The 12040-nt window shown below is 39.8% G+C and overlaps 1 protein-coding gene across 1 annotated transcript in view; it reads left to right on the top strand.

The window, feature by feature from the left end:
- LOC139745067 (nucleoprotein TPR-like) overlaps positions 1–12040 on the top strand; it is a 63831-nt gene that overhangs the window by 20310 nt on the left and 31481 nt on the right. The window contains exons 17-29 of the mRNA XM_071655481.1: positions 39–229; positions 655–733; positions 1598–1741; positions 2947–3120; positions 3525–3665; positions 4191–4374; positions 6167–6271; positions 6802–6951; positions 7659–7756; positions 8971–9105; positions 9805–9879; positions 10734–10811; positions 11463–11573. Of these exons, the coding sequence (XP_071511582.1) occupies positions 39–229; positions 655–733; positions 1598–1741; positions 2947–3120; positions 3525–3665; positions 4191–4374; positions 6167–6271; positions 6802–6951; positions 7659–7756; positions 8971–9105; positions 9805–9879; positions 10734–10811; positions 11463–11573 (1665 nt within the window). The remainder of the gene's footprint in view (positions 1–38; positions 230–654; positions 734–1597; positions 1742–2946; positions 3121–3524; positions 3666–4190; positions 4375–6166; positions 6272–6801; positions 6952–7658; positions 7757–8970; positions 9106–9804; positions 9880–10733; positions 10812–11462; positions 11574–12040) is intronic.

The following is a 12040-nucleotide window of genomic DNA, read 5'->3' as shown; positions in this document are numbered from 1 at the left end:
CATAAATATGCCATTTTAATAATCTTTCAAATTTCAAGCTCATGGCGACATCATTCAGCTCACCAGAGACAAAAACGCCTCAGCAGAGTCAGAAGCGCCCTCTAGTGACCACTGCCAGCCAGAAGAGTCCAGGCATCCTGTTGCCTAGCGACCAGGAGGCCAAGAAAGCGATGGAAACCCTGCAGACTGAGTTTGACACCTACAGGAAGGAGAAGGCAGAAAATGAGCAGTAAGTTAATTTAGTATCCTGTCCTTTTTAAATCTTATTTTTAGTTATAGTGCTTTTGATGATGTAAAATTGAAAAAAAAAAATATGAGTGATATAAATATGCGTAAACAGACAAACATACATTGTATTTGAAATCATACATATCTATCTGTAATATTCTTTCCCTGTAACAGAAAATGGTTTACCATGGGGTTGGATTTTTATTGACATCTGGACACAAAGAGCATGTGAATGTCAATATGTACTCAAAGAATCTAGAGTGAAAACTTGCGTAAGGTTCATTCCATTCAAATCATAACATATTGTCAAGCTGCCTATCTGCAAGTCTCATTGTGTGCTGGCATTTGTATGACTTGTAAATGTATGTGTTTACAGAAGGTTTTTAAAAATCTTCCCATTTCAATCAAATATTCCTTTCTGTACAGAATATTGAACAGTCAACTTGAGAGACTTCGCAGCGAGACGTCAAATTTTCGGCTGCAGAATGCAAAGCTGTCTTCACAGGTGAGGAAAACTGGTCTTCAGTGTCATGCCCCTTTCACACTAGCCACTCGGGATGTTTCCTTGGAGATTCACTTGGAATCTACAGGGAACATCCTTGTAGAATTTCTCTGAAACTAGCAAAGGAGAATCCACTTGGATATCTTGTGTCTGCTCGTTTGCAGTGGAAGTGACACTATTGCGCAAATGCACAAAATTTCTTGTTGGCATGCTGGCTTGTCGCTTTTCATCCGGGAGTTAACCGCAATGCCTCTCACACTACAGCTTCTCCTGGGAGCTTCCAGGAGCCCCCCCCCCCCCCACCGGAGTTTAACGGGGACGGTTCGAGGGTAACTTTCCCAAAAAGTCACCCTGCATTTTATCTGGTATTTTGCCCATATTAAAGACCTTTGATACAAGATCTTCTGGGTGAAATTTGCTAAACGTGAAAGGGGTATCAGTTCAGAGGTTGAAGAATTGTAGATCATTTTGTTCAAAGTATTTGTCAAACAACCAAAGTTACAGTGCATATAACTTTGAGATATCAGTTTTTATCCTTGATAAGTTGACTTTTGTGCCAATGATAAATCCGAATGAATGCTTTTGTTCAAGAGCAATTTAATTTTTTTTTTCTTTGTGTTATTCACCCATTCATTTTTGTGCCCTGTCATCTAGAATATTTCTTTAATGTGATGTTGCCAAGATAGTCACTAAAATTTATTCAATTTGGTGTCGAATTTAGGAATATCTGGGCATATGTATTAATATAATATATTTTAGCTTATAAAGATGAAATATCAGAGTCACCTCTGCCCATAGTTTTCGCCAGAAACCCTCCAAGGCGAAGTATATTTGTATACTAAGCTAATTTTCCTCCCTGTCACACAGCTTGACTTCTCCAGTGAGCGGTACAGGACCCTGCAGTCCAATGTGGAGGGGTACAAGAAGGAGATCGCCGCCCTCACAGACAAGAACCAGAAGTTCTCCAGCCAGATTGTGGCGCTCCAACAGACCACAAGCTCTCTCACTCAGGTTTGTAGAAAAAAAGAAAAGAAAAGAGAAAGAATGATAGATAAGTAGACATACTGAGAAGAAAGGAGGGAAGGAAAGAAGGGGAGGAATGATGACAATTGTTCAGTAAGATGGGAAAAAAAGAGAGCATGAAGGAGAAGACAGAGGGAGCGAAAGATTGACGAGTAGGAAAATAAAATAAATGGACAACAACAAGGAGGATGGAATAAAGCACAGAGAAGGAAAGCTGCAAGAAAGACATGAAAGTAGGGATGACAGAAGGAAGTTTTGACAGAAGAAAAGTAGAGTTGAAACAAAATAAGAAGAAGTAACTGATAGACAGAAGAAGGAATAACATTCAATATAGAGAAGTGAAAAAAAAAAGAAGGAACAGTTTTACTATCAATCACATACGTATTGTGTTATTAGTGCATTAATACCACAGAGAGAACTCTCCCAGAAATATGTCACACATTTCTACCAATACACAGAAACCCATTATGACAAGGTCATCAGGAATGCTAAATTTACCTTGTTAATGATGGGCACCTTGTAAACATACTAAAAAAGAGACCAGCCAAATTCAGTAATGTAATATCAGGACTTGCCAATACACCTTGTTCAAAAGCAGTACCTTGTTGCAAGCAAGCTTGTTATAACAGGGTTTCCCTATTTTACAAATCTCCCCCCTCTCTTTTTTCCCCGTCCCCACAACAAGGGAACCTTATTGCCAACTTAGGGTGCATTCAAGTGCTGTCCTAAAGCGAACTGAACCGTACTGTACCCACACAAGAGGAGTGCTCGAACACTCCTATAAGTGTACCGTACCGAGCTGAACCAAGCTAAAAGTGGACCACTTCGCGATGTGCTTCAAAAGGGTACCAAAAGCGTACCAAAAGTTTGCATGTGAAGAATACGCGGAACACGCACATACGTCATAATGCGAAGAGTTCATTCTCTTTGTTCGGGACATCTGTAAGTAGTTTAATCGTGCCTGATGAGTGACCCTCTTGTGTGACCCCCTCTAGAAATAACTCATGAGGTACACTTTCCCAACAGAGTGCTCAAATGCTCCAAATCTGGCACAGTACAGTATGGTATGCTTTGGTTTGGTTCACTTTGGTTTGCTTTAGAGCGCACGAACGCACCCTTACATGGCACCGATATGACTCTTTCTCTCTCTCCCTCTGTCTGTGTGTGTGTGTGTCTGTCTGTCTGTCTCTCAGGACCTGATGGCGACGAGGGAGAGGCTGAACAAGGCCGAGGTGGAGAACAAGAACCTGCGGGCGGAGAAGACGATGCTGAGGGAGGCGGAGATGAGGTTGAACCAGGAGAAGGAGTCCCTGGTCACTAAGTGCAAGAATGAGAATCTCCTCATGACCAACCTACAGGCCATCCAGGTGAAGACCATTGGGAAGAGTCACTCTCTTTTACTTTCACTTATTTCCGCATGTGTAATTAAAAAAAACCAACAACTTGAACAAAGCAGCACAAAAAGCATTCTGTGTACAAGACAGTACATCATCGATGCAATTTTGATTTGATTGATTAGATGAAAGATGGTGATGTTGGTGGTAGTGGTATTAGTGGGGGTATTGGTTTGGTAGTGGTGGTAGTTGTGTTGCCTGATGGTTCACTGGGGTATCAATGCTACAGATAACAGTTCACTTTGCCCCAGCAAATTATTATTTTTTTCTGATTAGCAATGGTATTTTAGAGTGCATATGATTTAGATTTAGGCCTCCACTTCACCTCCAGTGATGGGCATCTCATTCTCACTTCTCCTTTGCCATTCTGCTCCCAGAATAACCTCGAGAGGACAGAGTTTGAGGCCAAGACCAGAATGACCAATCAGCTGGAGTCATTGCAGCGAGAACTGACCATGGTCAGGCGAAGACTGGACGGGGACAGCGAGGAGCACAAGACGGCTCTGAGGTCTTGGATGGTAAGGACGCAGTGGTTGACCGTGAGGTTACATTGATTGTTTCCATTCTTAGGAATTTCCTGCGAGGTTTCTAGGAAACAGAGCCCAGACATTTAAATTATGCTCTCATACTGATAGAGCTATCTTCATAATTATGATAATGCATTAGGGTTTTTTGGGGTTTGCTTATCTGCTTGTTTTTTACTGCAAAACTGTGCAACTCATATTGGATATGTAGAGTTTCATGTAATTGGCCATTCAACCACATTATGTCACATCAGTCTAGTTATTCATACATCATGATGTTCCTATAATATACATGTACAGTTGTGAGAAGTCCAAATTTTTGGTTTCAAGCTTTCTGTATAGGTTTACAGGTGAACATTTTGATTTCACCACGATAAGGGTTTCAGCTGTGAAAATTCTCTTTTAAGACATCTTTTGAATTTCCACTCAGCTGTTGTCTTTTACCCTTGAGTGAGCTTTTTCAGCATTGTTAGAGTGTGTGAATTGTTGCCATCTCTTTCTATTCATCACTTGAAACAGGGCAAAGTTCACGACCTCCAGCGCCAGCTGAACTCCGAACTCGATGGCCACCAGAAGACCCGCAGCGAGCTGACCAAGGCACGGAACGAGCTTCAGGACGCTCGTCTGAAGAGCGCCACCATCAACGCCCAGCTCTCGGCGGCCCAAGTCAAGTTGGAGGCGGCTGTCAAGGAGAAGAATGAAGGTACTACCATTAATGTGCATTTCTTTTCCTTATACTGTAAAGCAAGATATTTTTGTGGCATGAAATTTTTGATAATTAGAACAGACGGCCTTTTTCGCGGCATGACATGAATTTATCATTACGTCACATATGCTTATCTCAGTGACTTTAAAATCCACCATGTCTGTTACAACAAATGACCTTTGTCTGCCCATGTGCAAAGTGGAACTATGAAGTGGCTTATTCTGTTTTGTGTAAGATTTTCTCTAGAGTCAAGGTTCTTGAATTCATCCTTTCGATGTATCATATTTTCGGAATATGATGTCTTACAGGTGAACTTTGACCCATGATAGGTTTTGTAGTTGTTCATGCAAATATAACAGGACATATTTTTGTCCCCGCCGAACGAGTTCGAGCAGGGGACTATGAAACGGGCTCCGTACGTGTGTGTGTCTGTGTGTCCGTCCGTCTGTCTGTCTGTCCGTCCGTCCGTCTGTGCGTCCGTGTGTGATCAAAATGTTCAAAATGCTACTCCTTTGCCATTTCTAACCCGATTTTGACTCTATTTGCTTTATATGATAGCACTACATGGGAGCTTTGAAACTTCTATACAGAATTTCAGTTGTGACCTTTGACCTTGACCTTTGACCTATATTGTACATTTTGCTTCAAAATGCTACTCCATCGCCATTTCTAACCCGATTTTGATTCCGTTTGCTTTATATGATGGCACTAGGTGAGGGCTTCAAAACTTCTACATACACAGAATTTTGACCTTTGACTTCTTTGACCTTTGACCTTGATTTTTGACCTATCTTGTACATTGCCTACAAAATGCTACTCCTTCGCCATTTCTAACCCGATTTCGATTCCGTTTGCTTTATGTGATGGCACTAGGTGAGGGCTTCAAAACTTCCACACAGAATTTTGACCTTTGACTTCTTTGACTTTTGACCTTGATTTTTGACCTATATTGTACATTTTGCTACAAAATGCTACTCCTTCGCCATTTGTAGCCCGATTTCAATTCTGTTTACTTTAAGTTATGGCACTAGGTGAGGGCTTCAAAACTTCTACACAGAATTTTGACCTTTGACTTCTTTGACCTCTGACCTTGATTTTTGACCTGTATTGTACATTTTGCTACGAAATGCTACTCCTTCGCCATTTCTAACCCGATTTCGATTCCGTTTGCTTTATGTGATGGCGCTAGGTGAGGGCTTCAAAACTTCTACATAGAATTTTGACCTTTGACTTCTTTGACCTTTGACCTTGATCTTTTTACCTATATTGTACATTGGCTACAAAATGCTACCCCTTTGCCATTTCTAACCCGATTTCGATTCCGTTTGCTTTATGTGATGGCACTAGGTGAGGGCTTCAAAACTTCTACATAGAATTTTGACCTTTGACTTCTTTGACCTTTGACCTTGATCTTTTTACCTATATTGTACATTTTGCTACTTAATGCTACTTCCGGCGGGGACATATGTTACGCACCGCATAATTTCTACTTTTCCTTGTTTAATTTTCCTCTCACTCCCTCATGGTTCAGTTAAAGGCTCTCTATTCTCGCAATTAATTTAAAAACGAATCATTTTGTGTGGATATGTCGTCATGTGCCTGTCTTGGACCTCCCAAGTTGTATCTCTTCCTCAGTAGTGGTGAGGTTGTCAAGTAGAATCTTCTTACAAGAGGGATTAATATCAGTAACTGTGGTAACCATTTTGTTCTGCAAATACATGCTTGATTTGGACTGTCTGCTCGAGGGACAAACAAACACTTTCCTCTCCTTTGCTGTTGCTTCTCTCAGCTGTGGCCGCTCTGGAGAAGACAGACGGAGGTGCCACGACGGTCAGCCAGACCGAGCTGAAAGAGGTCAGCAACAAGCTGAGGATGTCCGAGAGCCAGATAAAGAGTGAGTTGGTGGTCAATTACATAGTGGTTTGAAGGATAAGTTTCCTGGTCACAGTAGTAGTACAGTGTACCTTCTAGAAACTAATGAATATCCTTCCAAATTTTGAAAACATGATAAGATGAATATAATTGGGAGTTCCTTTTTAATTAATTGTGTGAAGTGAGACATTTCTAGTTACACCATCAGTCCTAGTTATTCGCTAATTCCTTTTCTAGGTGAGTAAAGAAAATCTGTAATAGTTGTGATGTTACAAGACAAATTCAATTTAGCAGTGCCAATGTAGTTTGGTATACTAATATTCCTCTATGTATTGTGTGAATCATGCTGGCAGACGGTGTAGGCCACTGGAGTTACTCTGAGATGGTAAAGAATGGGTATCAATGAATAAGTTATTATAAGAATCTTTGTAAGAGTGCAAAAACATACTGATAGATTGTGAAGCTGATGAAATTGAAAGAAAACAGTATAGCAGACTGGTTAGTTTGAAAGGGAGACTGGTATCACATCTCTGACATTCCCATCACATTTAGTCCTGAGGGAGCAATTGAAGAAGCTTGAGGAGCAGAGGACCCACTACCAGTCCATCAGCAAGTCTGTGGAGCAGAGCATGAAGGAGCAGAATGCAGCCAGCGAAACCTTCAAGACCACAATGGAGAAACGCCTCCAAGAGGCCCTACAAGGCAAGTCTGCAAATTTGTTCACTATATAGTCTTGTTTCAGTCTCTTGCAGTCCTGTAGTTTGGCAAATGTTGGGCTGTTGAATATGATATAAAGTTGACCATTAAATGCTTCAGACTTGACAGAGGAACAACTTTCTGCCCTTGTTCTCAAAGACAGGAAGAGATCTGCTGTGAGAATGTTGGATTTCGATAGTAATTTTGACACTCATTCACATGAAAACACATTTTGGCCAGCCTGCTCAATGTTGCAATTAGTTATGAAGTGAAGGTGAGCTAATTCATAAGAAGAACTGTGCTTTTAGGGTACAAAAAATGCAACACCCCCTCCCCCCTCCAAAAAAAAAACAAACAAACAAACAACAGTGAAAGATAGAGATATCATATTTGATGTGGATTGTTATCATGGATATTGTTTTTCTTGCTCCATAATTTTCCCTTGGAAGAAAGAATAGACCAATAGGAAAGAGTGGGGAGAGGAGGGCTATTTGATTTAGTGTGGATGGGGTGTGTTTTCAACCATTGCTTTTACATGATGTGAAGTTGTATCCAAGAACAGCGTGGCCTTTGGTGCCAAGTGCCTTTGCGTCTTCTCTTTAAAGCTAGCCACCCTAGTGCCTCATGGATGACATAACAGTATTTGTCCCAGATGTAGACTAACCTAGGCTGCATCGTAGAAATGTATCTGTTCCTTGTTTTGCCGTTTCCAGAGCGTGATGCCCTGGACAAGGAGGTGACAGAGTTGAGGAAGGAAAGGGAGGAGAAAGAGTCGGAGAACAAGGAACTTCACGAAGTTGTCCAGAGCCAGGTAATAATAGTGATGAGAAGCTGGTTGTAGTATTGATGTACCAACGATAATGATGACTGTAATGGTAATGAAGGTACCAGGACAATTACCCCAGTACCTTCCCCTGACTCTAACTATAATCCCAATCCTTAACCTAATCCTAACCCTAAATCCAAATTCTAACCCTAAACCTAGCCCTATCCCTAACCCAAATTCTAACCTTAGACCTAGCCCTAGCCCTTATCTTTACTCTAACTCTATCATTAACTGGTATTTAGCTGGGGGGTAATTGTCCTGGTATGGGTTATGAATAAAGCCAACAGAAAGATGATGATGATGATGATGATGATGATGATGATGATTATGATTGATGATGATGATGATGATTATGATGATGATGATGATGGTGATGATGATGGTGATGAAGGTGATAATAACAATGATGAAAGTGATGATGACGAATGAGGTAGCAGTGAAGAGAATATGATTATAAATGACAATTTTTTTTGAGGGTGATGAATATGGTGCTGATGCTGATGCTGGTGATGAAGGTGATGATGATAAAAGTGATAATGGTGAATAAGATGGTGATGAGGATGACAGGAAGCAATCAGTGACAAGAATTACCATGTCACTATGGTGATTAGTATGGAGAGGATGGTGGTGATGATATTAATGATACAAATGGGATGATGATAGCTGTAATGATGACAGTGATGATATTAATGATGAAATTGGAGATGATGATTTTGTGGTGATTATGATGATAACTGATACAGGGAACAGTTAAGGAGTTTGGGAGTATGGGCCACCAAAGGACACCACTTATTAAAACCTTGTCTCTGTTTTTCCTTTTCCAAACTTTCATTGGGTCTGTCTCTGAAAAAGTGCAACCCTCACCTCTATTCTGACATGCATTGATAGGCATGATTCAGTTTATGATTGTAATCATGGATATGATAACAAAATTTGTAGTGATTAAGAGTTTGCTTCTTAGTTTTTCTTAAGTTCCAGGAATGCATACATGTTACCTAATTGTCGTATGTGTTACTTGTCTGGGACCCATATTATTATAATATAGACCAGCCTACAGCTGTTTATCATCAGAGTTATAAATTCAGAATCAGAGTGTTTCAATGTTTGGCATTGTAGAATTTTGAAATGATGGTTTGATCTATGATGCTATAATTGCGCTGCGTGTGAAATTTGAAATCTTCCTGTGGCCCCTCTTACAGACATCTGAACTGAGGAATAACATCGGCAAGCTGCAGGAGGAGCTGAAGGAGGCCCTCGCGAGGCGAAATGAAGCAGAGGCCAAGGAGAAGATGGCAAGACAGGATAGCCATGAGCAGTCCAGAGTTGCGAAAGAGGTGAGGAATATCATACACTTGTACGCATATAGTCTCTGTGTGGTGTGTGAAAATCTTATGCACACAAATCATTGGTAGTGGAGATGTAGGAACATAACCGGCAGGCAATCTTACATGTGGGTGTGCATACCAACAGCATGTGAAAGGCACTCTCACTGCTACCGAATGTGAATGTTTACTTTTCTTCGCAAAGTGTGTGAGCTGGCTGATTCCTCCACCCACAAAAAGAGAAGCTAAAACACAAAACGGCAAAAACAAACCAAAGATACAGATAAAGATGAGGATAAGTCTGAATGATGTTTGCTCCTCAATGTGCCTTTGTAAGAAGGAAGAGACATCAACTGGGGATCTGTGAATAAAGGACAGTATGGCTGTTTATGGCAGGGACTTTTATAAAAAAGCATCTTTCCCTGGAGCCACATGACAGAGATATTGTGTGTGTCCCAGATGTAGACAGATCAAAGTGGAATTGGGAGAAAAAGTTTGTAATGACAGTGAACTCTTGTAAAGCACTCATTCTACCTAGAAAAGAAACCCATGGCACTGTTCAAAACAGAATATGAACAGAATATGGTGGGTTTTATTATTGTATTATGAAATATAGGATCATACCTGAAATATATGTATATGAATATGCTTAATTTGAATTAAAGGCATGGATGTTATTGATTGATTTTGCTTCTATGTCTTTCTGCAAAGATGCAAGACAAGTATGAGAGGGAATTCCTCCTGCATGCAGCAGACATGAAGCAGCTCGTCACAGTCAAAGAACAGGTAAGAGAAAGTGAAGGAGATAGATAGAAAATGGTTTGGGGTTTTGTTCCCTGGTTCAACTCTTTTAATGACTACCATCTCAAAAGGTTGTTGTGATTGCATGCCAACAAGTCACCAGTGTTACTGAAAGGATCCCTTAACCCTTTAATACTCAGAGGCAAGACACTTCCTTACAAGAACAATGCAATTTTGAGACGGTGGTCCCAAGCATCTAAAATGTATCTGAACCTGTATCTGAAATGTGCTCACTGTATTATCCCAGCATCTCCAATTCCTGGCTGGACTCCTCCTTACCTTTTGAAATGGGCTCAGTCAGAGATAATTCTACTTCAGGGTTTTCTTTTTTTTTCATGGTAGCAGGTGACTTATCTGTACACGTAGGCGGAGAGAAATAGTGTAGATGGATCCTAAAAAGGCTCCAGAGTGTCAGGGCTTGTGATTTAATTCAGTGCCTACCTATTACTAGAGAAACCCACAAATCATTACTCCAATACACTTTGCGATTGTTACAGTTTCATTAAGGCATTATCATGACTCTGCACTTTTCAACCAGAACATTCAGTCTTCTTTGTGATAGAGTTGTGAACAGATATACTTCTTCGCCATAACAAAATGTTGTAATGTTATGTTTAGACAGTGAAATGGTGATGAAATGGTGATATTGTTATGGAATAGGATCTAGTGGCATAGTTGTGGCAATAATAGTTATATCGATATAATGGTAGAATAATGCTATTGTTATGCTCAAAAAGCTATGTTGTAATGATAATATAATGGTTGTATTGTTGAGATAAAACAGTGGCATTCTAACAATTGCTTTCTTGTGACTTGGACGTAACTTGTCACCTTCCCAGCTTGCCAGCCACAACAGTAAACTGACAGCGGCAGAGGAAGCAGCCAAGAAGGCCCAGGATGCACTGAACTCTTCGGAGGTAAGGAAATAATAATGATAATAATAATTGCATTCATAAGGTGCTTTATACTGGTGTTTCTAAGTGCACAAAAAACCAAAAAGAAAAAAGAAGAAAAACAACAAAAACATGAGGACAATGCAACACCAAAACCATAAATGAAGAAGAAGAAGAAATTGAAGAAGAAGAAAGAACAGTACATGTGATACAGTACGATACAATAATTAATAGCTGACTCTGTGTGTGCACCTCCAGAAAAAAAAAGAGAGAGATATGAGTGATATATTGAAGTTTTGAGATGTCAAATGTAGTAGTCATAAGCATTCTTACGATACTGACTATGCACCATGGAAATGTCATAGGGATGATTAGATTTTTCATCCACCCCCCCCCAAAAAAAAAAAAAAAATGGAATCCTCCCACTCTCTTTTTGATTCGTGCACAGAAAGGAAATAAGAAAGAAATTATGTACAATTATATTTATGTGTCATAATTAAATATGAAAAAGATAGACAGAAAATATAGAAAGAATGAAAGGAAGATACAATAGTATGATCGAAGAAGAAAGGCAAATGAAAGAAAGATAGCAAGAAAAAAAACTGAAAGAAGGAAAAATAAATGAAGGAAGGAAGGAAGGAAGAAAAGTTGCATGTATGTATCTCCTTTTTGCAGTCATCCTGGAAAGAACAGTTGCGGATGCAGAAGGAGGAGGCAGAACAGAATGCAGGGAGGGCCAAGGAGCTGGAGAAACAGAACCAGGTGCTCCACCAACAACTGGAGGCGGTAAGATAAGACATAGGAGAAATTTTGCACAGTTCTATTGGGAGCAGAAACCCCCACCCCAACCCCAACCCCCACCCTGTGCAACAATACATGACAATTTAGTCAACTCGGTTCAATTCAGTTCTCTTCAGTTCAGTTCACTTCAATTCACTTCAGTTCACTACGGTTCAATTCCAAACAATTCCAATCAATTCAATTCAGTTCAATTCAATTCAGTTCAGTGCAATTCAATTTAATTCAATTCAATTCAATTCAGTTCAATTCAATTCAATTCAATTCAATTCAGTTCAAGTCAATTCAATTCAATTCAATTCAATTCAATTCAATTCAATTCAATTCAATTCAATCTATATTTCCAATCCATTATATTTATAAAATACATGTTTTACAACTGTATATGAACAATTACAGAAATATAGATATAAAACAGTAACAACATTGAAGAAACATAGTGAGATTATGAAAAG

This window comes from Diadema antillarum, unplaced genomic scaffold, assembly GCF_040938485.1.
Source record: "Diadema antillarum isolate AM-2024a unplaced genomic scaffold, OU_Dant_1.0 seq00001232_RagTag, whole genome shotgun sequence".
Classification (NCBI taxonomy): Eukaryota; Metazoa; Echinodermata; class Echinoidea; order Diadematoida; family Diadematidae; genus Diadema; species Diadema antillarum.
This window is presented reverse-complemented; position numbering and strand designations above follow the sequence as displayed.